At 39.1% G+C, this 24,665-nt stretch overlaps 1 protein-coding gene across 1 annotated transcript in view; it reads right to left on the bottom strand.

Moving 5' to 3' along the window:
• Positions 1–24,665, bottom strand: part of PSD3 (pleckstrin and Sec7 domain containing 3) — a 366,738-nt gene that overhangs the window by 307,948 nt on the left and 34,125 nt on the right. Inside the window, exon 2 of the mRNA XM_081046336.1 lies at positions 140–248. Coding sequence (XP_080902462.1) covers positions 140–248 — 109 coding nt within the window. The remainder of the gene's footprint in view (positions 1–139; positions 249–24,665) is intronic.

Below are 24,665 nucleotides of genomic sequence, written 5' to 3'. Positions count from 1 at the left end.
AAGATGTGATTCTTGTACCCTGTTCTAGGTAATCTCAGGCCAGTTCTTGCTTTGAAGAAGTCACAGCTTCTGAGATTTGAAATTTCATTAGCGCCTCATATTTGTTATAAAAAAAGGAGGAAGGTAAGAAAATACTTACTAGTATCTGGAGTTTTCTCTTCAGATCTGCCAAATAAAAATTCATATTTGGCCTTGGCAACACTCTGGGAATGTGCTGACGCATTGTTAACCCAAACAAATGTCTCTGCCTGCAAAATAAGAACAAAACAGAGATAGCATTAAAAATACACCATAAAGCAAAACAACCAACGAGAGGATGGTTAAGCAATTATGACTTATCTACTTGATAGTATGCAACGTAGCCATTAAAAATGAAACATGAAAAACATACCATGACGAAACTCAAAATACAAGATGATCACTGCAAGATTACAACTATATAAAAAATGTGAAACATGAACATCTATATGGGAATAAGAAAAATACGAAGTTTGGCTTGATTGAGAGACACAATTATGGTGGAATTTTAAAAATTAGGTTTATGCTACTTTTCTGTAATTAGAAAACTGTATTTTATTTTTAGACACATCATTTTCCAAATGATTATCATTACCCACAGCCCATACCAAGAACATTTCTGTGTGTAGGTTCTGCACACAACAAAAAGTAGAGTTTCCCCCAAAGAGACCATATTTTTATTGAATCAGGAACATCATTTGCCAGACAGGGCACAGAATAGCAGAGCAAGGCATCCCATTCATATTAATTGGCCTAAATTTCAGCGTCTGTCCCAGTGGACTTTAGAATTCCTAAAAGTCCCCTATTTGACAGAAAAACTACAAAGGAGAGTGTGAAAGTGGTTCACATCATGATTCTGAATTCCTACAACCTTCTTCCTGATTGCTCTAGACAACTGACAAAAATTAGGAGTGCCTCCCTTCTCTGGCCTAGGATTAATTAAAAATGAAAACAAGGTAAAAATTTTAAAACACAAAGAAACTTGACCCAGTCCAATCAGGAAGTTATGATTCTGCCTCTTTACTCCAAACTCAAAAATTAACCAGGATCCAGACAGTATTACCCACACTGGTTTCCACCCTCTAATTTAATGAGACGTCTTTTCTCATGTCTGAGCAGCAAATGGCCCTTCATTTTAGGAGAAAGAAACACGAAGAGTTTTATCAGCAATCAGGCAACTACTTCAAAGAGGGAAATTTTATTACCTCAGTACCCTTTGGACCAGAAATGAGTGACAGCAGAAAAGGCCCGTGATTGGATTACGATTAACCCATTGCCCCACTGCACACAGGTTCAGGGGGCAGGCCTCTCTCTGTTCTTGTACACCAATATCAAAGAGCAAGCCTGTAGAAGTTTAAATCAGCAATTTCTGAAAATAGCACTATAATCATTTAATGGTCATAAGGTGTAACATTTATCTTTCTGGAAAAGGTGTAGGCTCCTCTTGAAGTTACATGCTTGATAATCAGAGATTGTTAATTATCCTTTTCCCCAATAGAGAGGAAATATTAATTTTTTGATGTGTTTAGGGAATTTTCAGGCTGGTAAGAGAGGCACTCGGTGCCCTCATTTAGGTAGGGTGTTTAGGGAAGGTTCTCTGAGGAACTAATACCTGCAGAGTTGAGAAAAACGAGAGGCTGGGGAAGCACAGAAACATCCATCTAAGCAGAGGGATGGCCTTCTTTAAAGCCATGGCCTTCAAGTATGCAAGGACTAGGCTACTCCAAGAACCGAGAGCAGGCCAGCGTGGCCACAGAAGGAACTGTGGGTAAATGGGCAAGCTCAGGGGCTGATCAGAAGAGCACAGCAGGAAGTGACGTTGGACAGGAGGGAGGCAGGGGCTAACAACACAGGGTGTGCAGGACAAGGAAAAGCTCGGTGGCAAGATCCAAAAGGTTTTAAACATACAGTAGTTCCTTACCATTTTAAAAAACATCATTTCCACTTTTAAAACATTATACAGTGTTATAGGGCAATGGATTGGAGTGAATCAAGAGGAAGCAGAGATACCAGTTAGGAGTCCAAAGGAGGGAATGTGAAAGCTTAGACGACAATGATGATGATAAAAACAGAAGTAGATGAATTTCAGATATATTTTGTAGAGAGGATCTATGTAAATTTTCTGATAAACTGCATTTAAGGAGTGAGGGAAAGGAAGAAATCAAGGATAATTATAATGGATAACATTTACTAACTACTTACTACAGGCCAGGCACTGTTTAACACAATACATGGGATCCTTCATTTCATGCTGAGAACAAGGCTCTGAGGCCAGCACTATGCTCATCCTAGTCTCACAGGTGGCGAACAGGACACAACGAGTGGCTCATTCATTTGACCAAGGTTATACAGCCAGGAAATTGTAGGTCCCAGATTCATAACCTGAATCCAGAACCCATGACACAGAGAACGACTCCCAGAAATCAGGCTTCAGCAACTGGGTACACGGACTGAGATGGAGGAGACTAGAGAAGGAAGGGATGCTATCAATAGCGTGGATCTGGGCTTCCAGGTGATCTCCCAAGGTCTCAGTCAAACAACAGAAAAGAAAATTCTAAAGAAAAAATCCATTGCTATAGGTCTCGAAAACAAAACAAAAGAAAAACATGCCATTGATGAAGTACCAGGTCTAAGAAATTCCCAGGAGATAATTTTGGGGCGTACTATTGAGTCAATCTCAATCTAGAGCCTGAGCGCTACTCTAAAGAAGGGTGCCTCTTGAGCAAGGGTCCTTAACCTCGGTTCCGTGGGGGTCTGTCAGTGGAACTCTAGAAGTCTGAAGTTAGATGGGGGGAAACAACACAACTTTACTTTCACTCACCTTAAGCTGAAATTTAGCATTTTTTTTCAAATGTCAATGCATGCAACAAACCACAGCACTATCATCAGTAGTTAGTAGTTAGTAGTTAGTAGTTCTAACTTCGTCACCAATAGAAATCATAGCCATTTTCACATCACATGACAGTTACTGCAGATATCGTTAACTACCATTTATACTCACCCCTGCTTTGAAACAATAGTAGTTACTAGATCCACCACTAAATCTTATTATGAATAAAGACAGATAACATATTACCATATCACTAATTTGTTAAACATTTAGATAGCCAATATAATTGTTTTTTTGTTTTGTTTTTTGTTTGTATGTGTTTTTTTTTGTTTTTTTGTTTGTTTTTTTTTTTTTTGCAGCTCCATGTATATTATTGCATGCATTTAGAAAGTATTATCCTGACAAGAGATCCAGAGCTTTACCAGACTGTCACTAGGGGCCACAGCACAAAAGAAGATTAAGAGACCCAGGCCAAGAGCATCTGGCCTCAAACTGCAGTTCACAACCCATTAGTGCTCGTGCAATCAGTTGTGTGGGTCGTGACGAGATTTTTATATGAGTAAGTTTATATACACACATACATATTTCACAGAACGAAACTGAAAAAATCAGAGTAGACAGCACATAGTAAGATAAGCATTGTTTTATAAAATGTTGTGTGTGTGTGTTGGGTCATGATAGAAAATGTATTTTTGAGTCATGATCAAAACTATTGGAAACATTGCTCTAGAGTGATTTTCAAACTTGAGCATGAATGAGCACCACCTACAGGGCTTGTTAAAACACATTCTGGCGGGCAGGGATGCGGGGATGGGGGGGTGTCATTCAAAGAGTCTGACTCAGTGGGTCTGGGATGTTTGGCCTGAGAATTTGCATTTTCTAGCAAGTTTGCAGGTAATGCTAATCCTGCTGATCCAGAGACCAGATTTTGTGAATCTTACTACTTACTACTTACTACTTACTACTCTAGATCAATGCTTCCCATACTTTACTGTATATACGAATCACCTGGAATTGTGTGACAAATACAGCTTAGCAGGTTTGGGGTGGGTCAGACTCTACAGTCCCACAAGGCTCCCAGGGCATGCTGATCCTGACACACAGAGCACCCTGTGCTGAGGCTGGAACGTGAAGCAGTGTCCAAGGCATGTTCAGACTCTCAGAAAAGAAAACAACAGGAAAGAAAATGCTAAAGAAAACATCCTCCATGATTACGGTACTAGAAAACAAAACCTTTTGGGGGAATGCTCTAACCAGGAGCAAAATATACTAAAGGGCTCCATTCTAACAAAGCATTCCATACTATGACAATTGTGGGAAACCCTAAACCCAACATTCAGGTCCAATCAAAGCATTAACACTCCCCCAAGTTGCCTAGTGAAACAAAATTCATTCTGCTTACATTAGTTACTCTTAAAGCTGTGAGCCCCACTAATGCATCTTCTTCCCACGACCAGGGTTATAAATCTTCAGCCATCTCTATTCATTTTTGAAGGTCTTTGAAAAATAATATTTAAAACAATCAGCTTGATGGAAGACCCATATAATGCAGCGCTCCTTTTTCCTTCTGTATTACTAATTGAATAAAATGTATTGTCTGTTTTATCACAGTCATTTTAGAAACAAAAATCTCATTAATAAATATAGGGTATGAAGTAACATTAGCAAATGGTCTGCTGTCAGATGATCCAGCCTTAAATCCCAGCTGGGACTTCCACTCAGTCTCACTAATGTTTAGTCTTTCGACTTCAGCTCCCCTATTGATAAAGAGTGCTATTCAAATGTATCTCTAAGGTCCCTTCTAATTCTGAAGCAGAAAGATTCTTCACACTTCTGAACCACTTCCACAGATATTTCATTAAGGAGGAATCACACAGATCTTTTCCTTGTGGTAAAATTATAACGATATGATCACCAAAACACACCTCCATCTAAAGACTCAAGTCCACCATTAAACGTATGGAACAAAGAAAATCTCAGCCTTACATTTTACATGGTTTTTCAAACATACAAAGAAATTTCACTTGCATTTATCCACCCCTCAAGATGTTATTGATTATATTACCTATTTTAGACACAAGGGAAACACCACTGATGTACAGTAATTCTTTAACTGCCTACATTTAAAAGAGAGAGAGAGAGAGAGAGAGAGAGAGAGAGAGAGAGAGAGAGAGAGAGAGAGAGAGGAGAAAGCTGTACACAAATTTTAGAAGTAAAATTTTCAGTTGACTTGGGAGGGGAAGGATGGGGCCAGAGGAGGGCGTGGTGGAGATAAGGGTTGAGAGCAGGGTTTGAGGAAGGTGGCATGCTCCTTCATTTCCTTAGCACTGCAACTGCAGTATGATGTTCAGAGGACGTGAGAGCCTCCTACTCCCATCCAAGTGTTCTCAAGTACGTTAGGCCAGAGAAGATTAAAAGCTCAATGAAAGTATATAAAAATAATATTTCACAACTCACTCAAAACCAACACTTGATTCCAACAGTCACACTGCACACTTGACCCCGTTCAACCCCACCTGCTCTCAGCACCCAGCAGAAGTCAGGCCCACGGACACGGGGCACCCCCCATGCCAAGTCAAGTGCAGGCAGCGACTAGCAGCTTGGCGCTGATGCTGCAAAAAGCAATGGGTAGTGTTATGGGCTGAAACATGTCCTCCCAAAACACGTATGTTGAAGTGCTAGCCCCCCGGTGCCATAGATGTGCCTGTATCTGGAGACAGGCTCTATAGGTCATTAGGGTGGGCTCTCATACAGTATGACTGGCGTCCTTCTAAGAAGAGATTAGGACACAGGCACACACAGGAGGGGGATCACAGGAAGACACAAGGAGAAGGCGGCCATCTGCAAGCCAAGGAGAGAGGCTTCAAAAGAAACAAACCAGGCTGACATCTTGATCAAAAATAATTTTTTCTCTGGCTGTCAGAGCTGCCCCCGTCTGTGGTGCTTTGTTATAGCAGCCTAGCAAACTGATGCATTACGGACGGCTCACAGAGTTAGCTGGAACAAATGGGAAGTTGTGTGAGAGGACACGTAACTTAAATCCTGTTAAAAGGAAACAGAAGCAGTCCAAGTCACACCACAGAATACTCAAAGGCCAAGGGAAGAGGATAGGAGAGGCTAAAACAAGTAGGATTGGTGAAAAAGAATAGTTATCAAGCAATTAGATGCCTAGATCCCTACCTCTACTTCACTGGCAACTGCACCTCCTCCATCCAGGCAAAAGAATGGAGCTTTATTCACTGGTGAGATTTTTCAAAGAACACCTCTGGCCTGGGGGAGACCAGGCACAATTGATACAAGAATACCTCGGTGCACACAGGGATTTGTTTGCTGGATGTTAAGATGCTTAGGCTCTTCTCTCACCCAGCCTGTGGAAGGCACCCTTGACGGGACCCTGCAGGCAGGAGATCGGAAGCACTTTCTCTGCAGAATGCAACAGCCCAAGAAGACAGACCTAAATAATTAAACCAGGGGCCCATTAATAAATGGCCTAACCAGATCCTCCTTCAGGGAAGTCTAGAACCTCCAACTGGTCATGTAGACCCCGCTATACAGTACAGTCCTTAATACAGTCCTTAATTTTCATGACTAGGACGTTTTTGAAAATTACAGGCCCATTACTTTATAGAATGTTCTTCAACTTGGGTTTGTCTTTATATTTCCTCATGATTAAAATCATGTTACGCATCTGTGACAGGAATATTACAGAAGTGATGCTGTTCTCTTTGCAGCCTATCTAGAGGCACGGGATTTCAATCTGTCCCATCACGGATCGTGGTCACTGGGTTCTGCCCGCTTGAAGTCTTTCTCTTTGTCATTCCTTAGTGTACTGTGGAAAGACACTTAGAAACTGTGTACATACCCTGTTTCTCACCAAACTTTCAAACTATAAGTTTATTTATTTTTATCAATATGGACAGAATTTACTATTTTATCCAATGGGTTGTAATCCACTACCTTCGTTATTTATTTCAATATTCAAATTGCCCAGTTTGGACCAAGGGAAGCTCTTTCGAGCTGGTTTCTGTGTCTTTTTGACATGTCCCCATGATTCTCAGAGCACCTCGTTACTTTCTGGTATAGTAGGACGTTCCAGGCTTCTTCTCTCTGGTATCAACCATTTCTTTAAAAAAATTTAAAAAAACAAAAAACAACAAAAAAAACGGTTTCTTTTGGTGAAGAATATTATTTAGTAGTTAGATACAAGAACTAGACATTGGGTGGTTGGTGTGCTTATTGTATTAGGGGTACCAGTTCATAGACCAGCTCAGGGGACCAAGCAAGAAAATTTTAAAAACACACACACACACATACTTGTAGTAGGCTGAAAAAGGGCTTCTTATGCTGTCCACATTCTAATCCCAGAAACCTGTGAATGTTGCTTTATATGGCAAAGACTTCGAAGATGTGATTAAGTTTCTTGATATGAGGAGATTATCCTGGGTTCTCCAGGTGTGTCAAGATGTGAGACAGAAAATAAGAAACTCAGGAAAGCAGAGTGAGAGAAAAAAATACTATGCTATTCGTGGCACAGTGTCAGATGGTTGCCGAATTTATCATGGTGATCACTTCTTTAGGTCTATAAATATTGAATAACTATGGTGTAAGCCTGAAGCTAATATAATATTGTATGTTAGCTATATTTTAATAAAAATCTTTTAAAAAGCAACATATACCAATAGTAATCAATTAACTGGTAATCACTTTATCATCAAAAAATAAGGTTAGAAGGAGTGAAAAATGAGTTACTGATTTTTAAAAATAAAATACTAATTGTTTTAAAACAAAAAGATATGATGCTACCAGATGGAGGAAGGGGCCGAGAGCCAAGGAATGCAAGTCACGAAGCCGCGCTAGAGGCTGGAAACAGCAAGGAAACAGATTCTCCTTAGAGAATCTAGAGTCTCCAGAGGAACCACTGCCCTGCTAACACCTTGATTTTAGCTCCTAAAACCCATTTTGACTGCTGGCCTCCAGAACTATACAGGAATAAATTTCTGTTGTTTTAAGCCATCAAATTTGTGGTACTTTGTTATAGCAGCCATAGCAAACTAATACAGACACACAGAGAAATAAATATGTGTGTGTGTGTATATGTGTGTGTGTGTGTGTGTATACAAACACATGCTTTTATATCTCTGTTTATTTCTAAATCTATCTAATAAAAAAATCATGAGTTCACACTCGTATTTTTTCCTTAAGTATACATCTGCTGCTTTCAAATACAAAGGAATGAGTTGTAATGAAATAATCACAAGACAATGAATAATTGTTTTTCCTCCTATTGTTATTCCTTATTATTGCAGTTGATCCAAATATACTTTGCTCTCCCATTATAATTAAGAAATTTGTATTGTTTGGGGGAAAAAAATCCATTCCTTCAGTTTACCTGGTTTTATACAGAGAGATTCAAATCCTGTCATGTGAAGCATTTTTCCCTTTAAAAATATATTTGACATATGCCTGCATATAAACATGCAGAAAAAATACTGTATTTGAGAAGGGGTTGGCCTGTGTAATTGACAATTCCCCTACAACCGACCCCTACTTCCTTAACAGGCTAGTTGAATACATATTCCAAAAGCTAGTAACAGCACCACGTACAATGGGGACAGAGCCTCTCAAGAGTACAAAGAAGCCAGAAACAGCCAGGAGACAAATGGGGTAACAGAAAAGCCAAATCTTTGACTTTTAAAGGTTAGAAACAGCATTGATACCTAAGGGCAGAACAGGAAATGGGACTACAAGGCCACAAAGAAAACAGCAGGAAAAACGAGACTCCGCTCCTCACCTACTCACTCTCCAGCCTCGCTGCCAGTCTGTTTTAACCATGGGAGCTCAGGGACAAGAGCTGAATTCATGGCCTTTTTTTAAAGCCCCTGGAGGTCCATTCTCATCTCCCCACCAGCTGCTATCTAGTCACTCAGCCCATTTCCTGAAAGCACACGCCCCTGGGACAGGACAAGTGGGGGTTCTGCTGCTCTTCACTCAGAGAGTCAGGGAAGCCAGCCTAATGGAGGGTGTGGCAGGGGGCTCCAGAGCAGTGAGAGTCACCAGCTGCCTTCCACTGACATGTATGTGAAGTCAGAGGGAGGGATAGAAAAGCAAGCCTTTGGCTGACTCAAAGGACTCTTCCCTCAGTAACCTGCATCTTGGAACCATTTCAGTTTTCTTCTGACCAAATGGGAAGATTAGATCTTCCTGTCCCAGGCAAGGCTCTGAATTCACAAGACATTAGGACTTATTTATTGTAAATGGTGACATCAGCTTTTTTTTTTTTTTTTTTTTTTTTTTTACAGTTTAATGTAGAAAGTTAGGGGCTAGGAAACTAGGACAATGAACATCCATTTGTAACAAAAACCTCCCATAAAACAAATGTTAAGTATAGGGGTCAAGTTTTCCTCACAGCTCCTTCACTAAGGCACCAAGTAACTAAAGTGATGGAGAGCTTCAAAGAAAGAGTTTATAAGAAAATTACCTACGAAATAGTATTAGTTTATAAATATATCCTCTGCCTTTCCCACCTTTTGACAATTGGTAATGGCAGATGGGTGAGGCCTTAACGATTGTATAGACCCAGTGATTTAGGTGTGCTTTTTGCCTTTCTGGTTGCCCTACCTACTACCTACCTTTTTCACCTTCCTCAGGCTTTGGACCTGTATGCTTGTGATGTTTAAAATTCATAAATGAAGTGCACAATCTAAAGATCCTGATTTTCAAAAGAAAAACACATTATTAAGCCTTTGAACACATCTTACTTGCTACAGACTCCAGGTTCTTAGGAGGCTGGAGCTTTCCACACACAGAGAGTAGAGTCCTGAGGATGTAAATTAGGGACCAGGAGGGAAGACTGAAAAGCCACAGAGGACTTTAAAAGTCAGCCCAGCATAATCAAAATCCCTCTGAGGAAATCAAGCAGACTATGAATAAATAAGATTCACAAATGCTCCCTTATGTACACAGAAAAGGAAGGCTAGGTACTGAGAACAAAACAAGTACCACACAAAGGAGAGACGACAGGCTCACAGTAAGTGTTCATAAATGTTTTGGTTGAGTCCTTATAAACTCAGCAACCTCCAAAAAGACTTGAAACCTTGACAGAAATGCCACAAAGAAATTATATAAATGGAAACTATAAGCTTTATTCACTTAAAGCTAAGCTTTGTAAAATATAAAAGTATCTTTAGGTACTTCAAAGGTTCCATTACTTCTGAAACAAAATGAAATCCAGTCGGATTTTTTAAAAACATGTCATTTGACAAGAAGGAAAAATAGGTGTTAAATGTGAATTCAAGTGGGAATCATGAGAGGTCTCTCTCACCTTCATGTGTGACATCTTTATTCCCTAACTTGAAAGTCACCTCCAGATGACAGTTACGTATTTTAGTGAAACATGTAATACCTAGGACTGGATCTTACAAACATAACATGCTAAATTAAAGATTGTTCTCAATTCAGGTAAGAAAATCAGCCTTAATTTTCTTCTCCAAGGAGGTAGATGAGTGATCAAATAAATTAATACAACATTCTTTTCTACTTGAGAAGTGTTAAGTCATTTACCCAACGAGCATCTATGGAGAAAAAAGTGCCTATGGGCAAATACAAACATTCTGAAAGTCATAAAATCCCTGTTGTAATTTAAGCTAAAATAGCACATAAAATATTAGGAATATATAATCATTGTACTAATGATTTCTATAAGAAAATACATGGTCTGCCTAAATTTTATCAGAGCAAAATACCTCCAAGTACATGCCCCTTTGAAAATCACCATGAGTTTGGTATCATAAAGAAAATGAGAGTCAGCTCACCCCCCTTGGAAGCATATGGTTCTGCCTGCAGGAAATAAATCCTGACCCGATGGTACCCAGCATCTCATCCCTGGCTGTTAACAGCTGCCTATTATGAAGAAATGTGCACAAGCTGAAGTAAAGGGATCTATAAATCACAGATCTGTCACGTCAAGGTAAAGGAGGACACCAAAGAGCATATAAGGTTCTCAAAATAGAAAATTAACAAAAAATTCCAAGTCAATTCTAGACAAACAGCGTGAGTTATCAATAGTCTTGATGAAATTTTTTCATCAAATTCATTTCATCAAATGTTAATTTAAAATGAAATATATCATGTGGGTGCCTAATACCCGTTATCAGTAAAGCTATTTCTTCAAAATGTCCTGACAAGGCAAGATGTAGTAATTGCCCGATTTTCCATGGGTAACCTCTGAGCATCCCACCTTCAGGAAAGCCTTGATGGGCCGTCTACAGGTAAAAGACATACACAAACGGACAGAGTAATCTGGACTTTGATACTCACATTACCGGAAGTACTATAAAGTTCCTCATTAATATATTTAGCTTTAACAAAGACATAAACTATTCATTCGTAAGCCAAAATGAGTAGACTTCTTGAAAACAAACCACTTACACACACATTACAAAAGTAAATGCGCCCACTACGGCTGGGATTGAAAGGACAACTTGACTTGGAAAAGTCCTGGAACTACACACTGTTCCCCAATAAAGTCCTGTTCCCCTTCCCCAATAAAATCTTTTTAAAAAAAAGTAAATGATTCTTTTGGGACTTTGAGGTCCCATTTGGTCAATTCCCTCTTCAGGAACACCAAGTTGTCTACTAGTGCCTTGGCAGAGTTTATCAGCCTCACCCACAGAAGGAGGTGCTCCAAGAATTGTCTTGATGTCACTCACACTTGAGAAAGATGACATAGGAGGAGTGAAACATTCTGGAGCAGTATTTCTGCTGGTCCAGGGACAACCTGCCACGGAGGACCCAGGGTGCCCATGGATAAACTGCACACTGCTCAGCTACTTGGGCCCATGGAACCAGATTCCTGGAAGTGGTGCTGGAGAACCTGAACGTTTCCCTTACTCCTCTGGCTGAATCTTGGGCATGCTGAAGTTTTAGAGCTACTATTCTGGAGCTGTAGGGAGGATACAACTGAGCCCTCAACCCTAAGGAACAGCAGGCCAGTTGACTGTAAGGGACCAAGCCCATTGCTCTTAGGCCACTTCCACCATTCCTACGACACAACTTACAACGACAAAATACCTTGGAAAATGTACTGTTGGGCTTTCTGGCTTATTGTGGGTATTTCACAACTGCTGTGAAAGTTGTTGGTTGCTATTATCAATGGCTTTAAATTTGTGTGGTGAGCGAGAACAATGCTATTAGCCTTAAAGTTGCTTCTGGACACAAGCAGTACAAGGAGTACTTGTATGGGGAAGTGCCCCTTGCTACACAGGGCAAATTATTCTCACAAACGCTGGATTTCCAACAGACAATGCACGAGCTAAAGAATAATGAGTGAATGCAAATTACCTCTGTTCTTAAATTCAGAACACTGGAAAAGAAGCGATTCAAGAGATTGCCTCACTTTTAGTTTTAAAGGTGTTTCTACACACCCTATGCCCCACCCACCCACCTGCATACCCCACAGTCTCTAAGCACCAACACCGAGAATTAGAGGCTTGTTCTATTTTTTTATCTATAATTAGAATATAAAAATTATATGATAAACTGTATTTTTTAGGTTGTGTTGAGATAATACTTAGTGCTTTACTAAGGATTAGTAATAGTTAATTTTAAGAACGCTTGCTTGGGCTTGCTGCAAACCTAGAAACTGACTTTTTCTGTGACACAATAAAAGCAGAGTTCCAAATAATTAAATTATAAATAAACTTCTGGGATTCACATATGAAAGTCAGAAATTGTCTATACATTTTACTTAGACATATGATAAAATCTCGTTAACTGAAGTCGATAGCTCACATCAATTTGAACAAAAACTATAGATGTGAGTCTGATTACAGATCCCTAATTTTTCTTGGGGGAGCTGAGAACAAATTGCCTCCTGTACAGAGCAAATTAATTTAAAACATAAGGAGGTGATGGTATTATTAGGGTGACATCCCCCTTATTTGGAACACAATCATCCAGCAAACACATATTCAGAACACAGAAAACAGATTTTCAGAGTGGCTGAAGTATACATGTTTAGAAGTCCATGTAATTAATTAATTAGTTAATTAATTATATATATATATAGATAGATACATACATACATACATATATATACATATACATATTCAGGAGAGTCCCTCCAGGTTCTCACATATGGGCAATTTGGGGACATTTCGTTATTTTCTAACTCTTATAAGACTCCAAACAGTTTATTAGAGAGCAGGACTAATGGCAAGCAGACACTATCAAAAATCAAGAATGGCAACCACAAGTCTGGCAGTAAAGACACATGACAAAAGACAACAGAAAGATAAAAGGCAAGCACAGACTTGGAGTAAATGTTTGCAACATATATTTAAAGTATCCAAGGTATAACAAATTCCAACAGGATCAATAAGAAAAAGAGAAACCAACAGAAAAATAGGCAGAAGATAAAAACAATCTGAGAAATGTCAGTACAAACGACCAATATTCCCTGAATGATGTTCAACCTTGCTAATAATCTGTGAAATACCTATATGTTAAAACTAAAGTTACCATTTTCATCATATTAGCAAAGAGTGAAATGTATGAAAGTAAAGTAATTTCCTCATCTGGAAGTAACAGTAGTCTGACTGAGGGTTTTTGAAAGGACAAAGGAAGATGACATGTGGGACGCACTTAGAACAGAGCCGGGGACATAATATGTGTCCAACAGATGTTAGTTGCTGCTGTTATCACTGTCACCGTCATTACTGCTATTACATTTGTATCTCTGTGTGATTTGGTTTACATCTGTCTCTTATTCAACTATAAGCCCTTGGAGTACAGGAATTAAGTGTATATATTTCATATAGTTTTTACTCTGGAATATTGTTGACATGTTTTCATTTCAGTAAGACATACATATCTTACTTTCTTGACTATATAATAGTCTACTGTATGACTGTAACATAATTTATTTATCAGTTTCTGACTATTATAAATAATGTTGCAGTGATTAATTTTCTACACGCTTCTTTACATTCTTTGCTGATTATTAGTCCAGGAAAATCTCCAGAAATGGAATTTTGGGTCCAAGGAAATGCACACTTAAAACTCTTCGTATGTTTTACTGCCTACTTGTCCTCCGGGGAGTCTGTACCAGCAGCAGTGACTGGGCAAGAGCTATGCTTTCAGTCACGTCTGAACCCTTCTCCAAATCACAGTTCTTAGCACATTTTAGGTAACTCATAAATTAAATGAATGGAAGGAACGACAGAAGGAAATGGAGAGAAAAGGGCATTTCAGGGAAAATGATATCATTTGAGGAGGGGAAGCCCCTGGGGAAATGCACAACATGTTCAGAAAGTGACAGCTAGCCCACTTAAGCTGATTGCAGCATGTGGAGGGAGGCTGAGAAGAGTGAAACCGCAGTGCTTCTCAGCTGCCGTAGGCACACCACACACTTGAAGTGCTTACTAAAATCCTAGTTCTGAGTTAGTAGATCTGGGGTGGAGCCTGAGACTCTTCATTTCTAACAAGCTCCCAGGTCATGCTGATGCTACTGGTCCACGGACGGTGCTTCAAATAGTAAGGAGGCAGATGATTGTGGAAGAGGCAGATTAGCACTCACGAGTTTCAAATGTCAGGTTAAACCGTTTGGACTTTGGTATTCAATGATTTGGTACATTAGAAGTTTCTAAGCAGGGGGATGTCATCGCCAGACCGTCGCTGTAACAAATGGCCAGGGGAACTGGGTTTCTGAGGGGAGAGACTTCTATTTATAGTTTCTACCCTTTTTTATGTACGTATGTAGGTATTTATCATACACCATGTATTACTATGGCCAATTTGCGGTGTTTTTTGGTTTTGTTTTGTTTTTTAAGATTTCCCAATGCATGGATTCCTTCTAAGCATTCAAGGAATTACAGGAAACATTTACACGTTTTCCCGTGAAGTTTGAAAATCCCAGATCAATCTCACAGAACTAAATGTAAAAATCCTAAACAAGAAATTAGTAAAATGAATTCAACAACATATGAAAAAGATACTCCATCGTGACCAAATTGGCTTCATCCCAAGAATGCAAAGCTGTTTAATGCTGGAACTCAATTAATGTAATTTACCATCTTGAAAAGTGAAAGGATAAAAACCTAGATGATTATCAGAATACACGCAGAAAAAGATTTGGAAAAATTCAACATCAATTTATTATTTTTTAAAAAAGCCTTAGCATACATACTAGGTATAGACAAAAACTTTTGGAACCTGATAAGACATTACAGAACAATCCACAGAGTGAACATCATACTTAACGGTGAAATTCTCTTCCTATATGTCCTATAATCAAACAATAAAAAGGAGTTTAGTGGTGGCTCTTAATCCCTTTTTAGAAGATAGCTCTTTTAAAATATCCTACATATGATTTCAGAGTATTTCATGACAGCATACACTTCAGAACTTGCAAAGCCAGAAGTTCCATGATTCCCAAATAAAGAAGGCTTCAAGCAAAAGTTTAAAAAAAAAAAATGTGTAAAAACAGGAATCTATTGTGTAGTACTGTCAGATTCATGGTACTAAAACTACACTATATATATTTAGTGTTCCAGAAACTTGAATGGGTCCTCAGCCTGTAAAGTCCACACTCTGCAGCCCTGCACAATCTGGCTCCAGTCTTCTTTTCCAGCTTTTATCTGTCATTGTCCACTTAGGCTAACCAAACACTATTTGTCTACTCAGTGTTTAATGCCTTCGGACTCCACCAACCTTTTCCTCCAACCTCCTCTCCAAGCTCACATTCCACCAAGAGAGAAATCGGAGTCAAGACATCATCTTTATTCCTGACAGAGTTGACTAAATGGCTGTCGATCTGTGACAAGAATTGGCCAGACTTCCCCAGCCAGTCACTGACAGAGCCAGGCAACCGCAGGCCATTCCTGCAAAGCCTGACTCTGAATAGAGAGGCCCAGCAGGAGCACAGCTGAGGATCTTCATTCCTTCTCTCATGGCGGGGAAATAATACCACATGAGCCCCAGCAAAGGTAGGCTGCCAGTAGTACTCAACTCTTTTTTTTTTCAAGGCGCAGTACAAGTTAGACTCCTGACCTGACGCCGTATCAGCCCAGACAACAGCATTCCTTGGAATTCCTACAGCACTTAACGCCTGTGCTCCTCTTTGGATTCGACACTTGCAATATCTCTTATACATACTGATGAGTAGTCTCTCAAGATAAAACAGAAAATCAGTCCCCTGATCCTAGGACTCTGTTTTTATCTCTCTGAATTTTCATCACTTAGAGGCATCACTTTGTCCTGAACAAAGACAACACTCAACTATCCATTGATTTTTTTTTTCCTTTTTTTTTTTTTTTATTTATTAGTTTCAGGTGTACAAGACAAGGTAATACTTAGACGTTCATCATTTATATCCCTCACACTGTGAACCCCCCTCCCCCCATCCACTATCCCTCCGACCTCACACTGAACCATCACATTATATATATAAAATTATAGTTGGCATTCATTAATGTTTAGCTTCTGGTGTACAATGCCATGATCAGGTATCCACAGTATCCCTGAGGTGGTCTCCCAAATAGGACGCATGTCCATCGAATACCCAACAAAATCTTTACAACATTATTGAATACCTTCCCCAAATTAATTTTCAAAAAAACCCTGAGGCCATCTTGTGGTTACCAGCTGCTTCCAAATCCCTTCACCTTTCCCCTTATCCCCAACCCCCCCCCCCACACCCATCTAACAACTCTCGGTTTTTCCTTTGTGTCCCCAAAACTGTTTCTGATTAGTTTATTCACATAGTCTTTTCTTTAGATTCCATATATAAGTGAGATCATATGGTACTTGTCTTTCTCTTTCTGACTTATTTCACTTAACATAATGTTCTCTAGATCCATCCATGTTGCTGCAAATGATAAGATTTCTTTCTTCTTTATGGCTGCGTAATACTCCATTGTATAAATGTACCACAGCTTTTTAATCCAGTCATCTACCGATGGGCATTTCGGTTGTTTCCATATCTTGGCTATATCCATTGATTTTTAAAAATGATTTTCGGAATGTGGAGTGTAGTCTTTGATAAGAAGGAATCCTAATTAAAGGGGAACATGACCAAGAGGTGTTTTCTGAAGATTAATAGTCAGCGGCATGTCTGGTAAGAATACAAGATACAAAGAAGACACAAGAGACTAGATAAAAGAGAAGCAAGAGAGAAAACTACAGTTATTAGACATGATTTGGAAAAGGGTTCTTGGAAAGTAAAAATAATAAATTAAAGCAGAAATCATAAAATAATGGGAAGCTGTTCAACAAAGAACTAAATTAAAATAAATCAGGAAAACAGATTAGGAAATTCATAAATACACTTAAGGGTAGCTATAGGTCACCAGGTGATAAGAAACTGATGTTTCCATGATATTGCTAGCATAACAGGGCTGCTAAAAATGGGAGGTAGTAAATCATTTTTATATTCTTTCTATGTATAACCAACAGATCCCAATTAGGTCCTTACTAGAGTTGTAAGCCTGCCTGAAAAGAACAATGAAGATGATTTAAAGAGCTGAAAATGAGACTTCTGGAGCAAGTGAAAAAGCTTAGGGCAAATATAAAAAATTCTGAGGGGCAATCATACTCTTGAAGACTAGAAGTTAAAGAGAATCTAGCAACTAGACATTTTACAATGCCAATGAAAAATGGAGAAATTCAGCCACAGAGACATTTTAGCTATAAAATATGAAGGAGAAACTCTCTAAACATAAGCATTGTTAATGAAGCAGTGGTATAAACAATACCATCATTTTAAATTAGTTAACTCAGTGCTTAGGAATCCACAGGTGTCAACACAATGGAACAGCGGTACATAACATAGAGGAGGTTACAATTTAAACTATCTAAGACAAAAGAAGACAAAGACAACAACAATAGAAGAGCCATAAAAATTAAATATACATACAAGATAATTGTAGAAATAAACATTCCTCTAGAGAGATCTTTAAAGTTGTCATAAAGGTATTTTACTTGTCCTGGATCAAGCAGCATGATAAATCAGGTATCTATCTGTCTAACAAAAATAGTTCTAAATCCTGGTCAACAGTGTATGTACTTCCTTTGTGCCCAGAGCTCAGTCCAAGCCCAGAACAGACATCACTTGCTTTCCGGATGAGACCATGTAAAATCTATAACACTTTTATTTTGCAGACATTTTATGTTAGTCCCAAAACGAACATAGATCAATTACGATTCTTAAAACCATGTCATGCCTATCAGGAATTCCCTTTAAAAATCTCTCCAACATTAACAGGCTTAGAAGTCTTAGTTTTGCTTTTAAAGTTGGGAATAGATGACAGACAATACAGATACACGCAAAAGGAATTTTTTGGGGGGATGGGGTGGATAATGTTGTTTTGGGGGGAAAAAATAACAAAGCATCTTGCTAATGTGTCCCAGTGAGATGTCTTTTTTTTACTGGGTAAAAAGATCAGTCTTAGGTTGAGACGGAACTTGGAGTTATTCCGGTTGGACAGTCGAGCTGATGCTTGAATCCTTCCACAGCGTCCTGAGGTTCAAATACCTCCAACTGCTGAAGAAACGACTAGCCTAGACAGCTCTTGATGTTTTCTTGGTGTTTTTTTTTAATTTTTATGTAAAAGAATTATATATGATTACAAACTTGAAGCCAGGCACTGTGCTAAGAACTTTATATATCTTATCACTTTTTTCCTTACTAGTACCTGAGATCTAAGCTCTATTGTCACTCCTGTCTGGATGACAAGGAGATACAGAAAGGTTAAAGGTCACACCATACAACCAGTGGAGCCAAAATTTGCCATGACCTTTGGAAGAGTTCTGCTTAAACACCATATGTATTCCCATACATTATAAACCACAAAGAACTTGACCCCTTGATTTTCTGCTTCGAAAACTTTCCTTCAAAAGTTTCCTCATGCACATACCAAGTTCTCTAAGATTTCTGTGTGCTATGGATTCCCAGTATATGAAAGTTAGCTTTTTAATTATTATTATTATTTTATACATACCTGACTAGCAACAACTAAAATGCAAAGCATCAACAAGGCAAATTCAATTACCCTTTTTCAAAATTACTCAGAAGGGCAAGCAGAAACCATTAAAACATTTAAAAATTAGAATGGGTTTGTTTCTTACATTTATCTTACCCAGAAATTTCTGTTATATAACATAGCTGGGAGCAAATAACAAAGAGTGAGGGAAAAATGAATGAACAGTAACGATGTTTCAGGTATAAATGATTAATTAATAGCCCTCCAAATTTAATGAAAGAGCAATATTTTTAAGGCTTTCCTTAAAATAAAGAGGCCACATTATTACAACATGAAGCAAATACGTCACTGAAAAGAGCAGAAAGTACCAAGCTGGCCCCATCAGATGTGTCCATTCATCTAGGTGTTCCATTTGTACGTACACTGTTTGCTTGTTACCTCTCTGAATGATGGTACCTGGTTCAGGTAATTTTTTTTTTAATTAAAGTTTATTGGGGTGACAACTGTTAGTAAAGTTGCATAGATTTCAGGGTTACAATTCTGTATTAGATCATCTATAAATCCCATTGTGTGTTCACCACCCAGAGTCAGTTCTCCGTCCATCACCATATATTTGATCCCCTTTACCCTCATCTTTAGTCCCAATAAGTAGGCCTTGTTCAAGCACAGAAGAAAGAAGCGTCACTAAAAATATAGAATTTATGCATTTCAGCACTTTCAACAAAAAACATAATACCTCATTAAGAAGCCAGCACACATATGCATAGTTTCTGCCTGTACTTGCCTGTATTCACAGGCAAAATAGCTCAAGTAAAAAAAGTTTTAAGAAATATTATTTTCTAATTTGAATTAAAAATTCTTGTTATACTGCACAAAACTAATGCTTTCCACCTTAAAACCTGAAGCACTTACTTTTTTACTTCAAGGACTGGGGTGTCTCAGAACTAATTCATAGTACAGGCTGTGCTTGCCTTCTGACAGTGGTACCTCGTGAGCAATCAGCTACTCTTAACTTCTCTGTGGCAAGGTCTCCCTTGATCTCCAAAAGCAGCCGAAGTGACATGTCCAGTGGCTCAGAACTGGCTGTTTTTCCCTCAGAGAGGCACAAAAGGCTCCTGTGTCTACGATTACTCTGAACTCACTCAGCAGCAGTGGTCTCCATTTTACATCCAAGGCACGCCTTTTGCATATTTTGAAATTCAAAGTAAACATAACATAAACAAAGTCCCACAGATTTCTTCACTAGGCTATATGACAGAACTATTATTAGATTTAGTGTTGCTTTTAGGTCAGGCTTTTTGCTTTTACAGCCCTAAAATGTTGTTCTTTTTTTCAATCCCAGTCGTAAACTGTTAAAAACAGACCACTAAAAAACAATTTGCATGACCAACTTATTCTTCATTGAAGCTCAACTCCTCAAAAGGTTCATTCATGTTTAAAAGCTATTTTTAAATATGCCTCGGTGCTTAGAATCCACTAACAAGTAAGTATTATACTTCAGTGGAATTTTAAATGTTTAAAATTATATTTCTCCCATCTCATTTCCACCTCCCCCAGTTCTACCATCCTGAATATCAACATTATTTTAAACTTTGCTATTTTCCATTAACAGCAGCTTCATTCATTGGTCACTTAGATATGTCTTTCTGAACGCTCTGGCATCTGACTTTGTTGTATTCAGTTACACCAGTCAGGTTGGGGCTGCCTAAAGCTGTATGAGCACATCCTGCCAAAGCCCAAGGGAACTTTCTCCAACTGAAATCGAGGGAAGATCTACCTATGACAGGAGGTTATGCCCTTCAGCAACCAGCATCCCTACGAGATCATTCACAAAAGGACCACAGGCTTTATAGGCCAAGCTTTATTCTCTCATACCATCTCCGCCTTTTTGGCGGTGACAGCATGCATCATATCCCCTGGGGAAAATGCACACCCGGTTGCCAGAATGACAATTTGTTACTCAAAGCGGGCACAAGGTTTAAACTATGCTCTAAAAAAACAGAAACAAAAAACAAAACAAAACAAAATTACAGCTTAGAGTTCATTGAAGAAGTTGAGCCCCCCACAAACAGACCTGAAGCTGCAAACTTCAGTGAGAGGTCTACAGTGTCCAATACAACAGGCGGAGGTCAGGCTTGCAGATGGATGGCCAGTTAAAACATGAGAAGCCAAAGGGCCTACTCATCATTTTGACATATGGATATCATCATACCTACTAAATGGGCCTCAAGCTTAATAAAACACTGTATTGTTTAAAGCACATGTGAACAAAATTAACGGAAGCTTCAGAGCATAGCAGAAGCCATGCCTGGGTCAAATACCTGGTAATATGACACTGGGTGTTTCCGTACCCATTTCTTCCCGTGAGTTTAAGGCATATTACTAGCATGACCTCCTTAATCCTTACACCTGATGAGGGGAGTAGGAAGCAAGTATTTTAATCTCGCTTTTTAAAATATAAAAGGCGCAGTACAACTTTTCCTAGTATTACAGCTGACACACAGTCCCACAGTCAGGGAAACAGTTGACTCGACTTTCAGTAAAGAGTGGAATACCTTCGGCTATATTAAAGGAATACTTCTCACTGAAATAAGATGCATTTAATTAAGCAGTTGTATACTATATACTTTCTAAATGGACTGCCATTCCACTTCTCACAAAGCTTTTACACTCTACACTAGACTGTTAGTTTTTAAAAATGCGTACTTCCCCAGACCTCTTAGCTTCCCGTTGTGCCATACAAGTGTGCTTCTCAAACAGTGGTGTCCTCAAATCCTCAGGGTTACTCAGCAGTGTGCCAAGGGTACACCACGTCTCAGAACCAACAGACACATTTTGGGGAGCTCAGTTTGAATAGATGGTCATTTAAAACCTGATTTTTATATTAAAATAAATATATTTTTCAAAATGGAACACAAAATTGGCATGAATTTTTTAAATGAGTAATAAAAGAAATGACACCCTTGCAGCATGCTACTTCCGGGTATGAGCTCCAGCAGGATTGGGGAAGAAGTAGAAGGGATGTTACTCATATTCTGCTTTTAGGGATAGTTCAAGTGACGTGTCTGAGAAGCTCTTAAAAACAACTAAGAGACTTAAGAGAAAAAAAATTATTCCAATCTACTTATGTGCCTTGGCCCAAACCATTCCAGGCAGATGGGAATACATCTTTTACATCTTTCCATAAAGGCTTTTCCTTGGCTTTTCTTTTTTTCTTTCTTTTACATAGGTTCTATCTAAGACTTATCAGAGTGAGATTATACTAATAGATTTCTATAAAAGTATCTTAAGATTATCAGTGGTGAAATGCTATATCCACATTAAACCTAAACAACATTAAAAGCTATTTATTTGCTCATTTAGCGATTTTCAGAATGCCTAACATATAGCAGGTTCCTGCTGAAATCCTTTAACTGAGCTAGTCCGTAGTTGACACTCAGGACGATGTTCTCTTCACTACTTCAACAGGGAAATCAGAAAATAAAGGAATGGCAAATGACCACATAGGTTGCTAGGACTGATCCATTTATACTCAATTAAAAATATCCACTCACTGCCAAAACAGTCATATGATCAAGGTAGTAACCAAAGGTGACGGCACATAAAAGTAACATGCAGGTAATCAGGAAAATCAGCTGACTGGTCAAACAGGATTCTTCCAACACTTACTTACTTCCAAATGCATAGCATTAGGACTAGGTATCGAGGACCCATGCAAATATTCCTGGAAGCTCGGAGAGGAACTCATGTTTCCAATATCCACAAAGTTCACCAAGAGGTAAGTCAAAGATCTACGTCTAAACCACAAAAACTAAACTGGTAACCCCACTGGGGAGCGAAATGAGCAACTATGACCATGGCAGACATTCATTTCCGCTCCTTAGGATGGCTCTAAATTTATGAAAGAACCAGGGTTCAGAAATGCATGTCCACGTTCCCAGAGTTCCTGAAATTGCCAGAGGAGAAAGATTCTTCTTGGTTCTCAATTGTTTTAGGGGCTCAAGCCCCTTAGGGAAAGTGAACACACTGGACCCTTTCTTCAGGGGGAAACAAAAGCACTCATGCACACCTACACAAAACTGCACTGCTTCAGGGTAGCCACTGCCTTCAGTTAAGATCACCTTCTGCTTCCACCCAACTCAGTGGAAATAGATTTCCCCACTCAGAAAAACGGCTCCCAAGTCCAATTCCGACCAATTAGGACACTCGGACATTGAGGAAGATTTCACAAGCAGATCAAAAAGTACAACGGACTTTATTTTTTAAAAGAAAACTTGTAAGTGTAACTGAATTGTCCTCATTCAAAGAGTCACTCCAGGAAACCACACGTTATTTCAAGCAATCCTGAGCAAATCATTTAGAATTCCTATTCTGAAATAACCTCCAAAACCAGTTTTCACATCCTACAAGACAGGAGGTTTCTTTATAGACACAACTAGGTCTCATTCAAGATTAAAACTGCTTCCTAGCCTGCTATCAGCTGGCTTACAGAGCAAGCTTTAAAAGCTGTGGCAAAATTTAAAGGAAACCCAAGGACTTTTCAAAACCTGAAAATTCTAGTCACGAGGAGTAAATATTCAGGGGGAAAGGATGGATTAATATTATGGATCTGCAGGCACCATATACACATGGTCTCCGTATGAATGGCCTACAGGGGATTTATTTAAACCCTCCAAATTACACACAGCTTTAAGAATTTTAAAAGTTTATTCCTGCTAATAAAATATATATACATGTATATACATGAGAATATTAAATATTTCTTAACTAGTTTTCTGAAATGAGTAATACATGATAGGTTAAAGAGAAAAGGAAAGGAAAGAAAATAATTCATTTACCCCCAAATATGCAATCACTGATAAACCAATTTCCCTCATTTTCTTATATTTGCGATTACAGCCCTTCCACAGCCCTTCCACTGAGCTCAGTTAAAAAACTTCAGTGTGTCTAAATTGTAACCTTCCTACCAGCCAATCAGAAACAGCTTTTTACCTTTTATAACACTTCTCATATCCTAAATTCCAGCATCCTGGCATGTTCCCTGCCTCACCTCCTTTTCTTAACAGTACCTGCTTTGAAAGGGCCAAAAAATGAAATCTTTCCTAGAAGAGTACTCCGAAAAGTAATCAGTTAAGGATGAGAAGAAATAACTCCCAACTGTCACATAAATAGCAATTATCCACCCTAGGGAGTACATTCCTTAACTAGTGCATGCAGATCTCAGAGCTGCTTAGGCAAGGATGATTAAACACCGGGATCCTATACCATGACTTCAAAACAGTCAATTAAAGATGCACCTGTCTAGTTTCTGGTTAAAAACAAGAACTGACTCGGGCTAGTTAAGGCAGAAAACATACTTGTTTATTGGCAAGGTTCTGGGTAGCTCACCCAGGCAAGGCTGCTGACTCAGGCTCAGGTTGGGACCAAGTGGGACAAAGCACAGCCACAGGAGCCTGCTGCTGGAGCCACTGCTTCTCCACAGTGGGGAGTCACCGCCGTTCATTCTCCCAGGCTCTGGACCCTACACACTGTCAGCAGGACACTGGCCCATCAGCGGGCCCAGCTACCCCTAATAGTCTTTACAGGCAGGAGGAGCTCAGAGCCACCAGTCTCCTGAGAACTCAGTGCCACTGGAGATGACATGCCCTCTCGGATGGCCAGAGGTGGTCCAGGGAAGGTCTATCCCCCTCAGGCTTCAGGACATCTGCCTTTGATTCCCACAAGAAAAGGAAGGGAACCAGGCAAAATGAAAAACAGGTAAACGTCTCCCATAGAAGGGTCCAGAAGAAATGAATTGTAGGGTACCTACCAGGTCTAAAATACTATGAGGAGTTCAGATA

This window comes from Rhinolophus hipposideros, assembly GCF_964194185.1.
Source record: "Rhinolophus hipposideros genome assembly, chromosome: 4".
NCBI lineage: Eukaryota > Metazoa > Chordata > Mammalia > Chiroptera > Rhinolophidae > Rhinolophus > Rhinolophus hipposideros.
The sequence above is the reverse complement of the archived record's forward strand: the minus strand, read 5'-3'. Positions and strand labels throughout refer to the sequence as shown.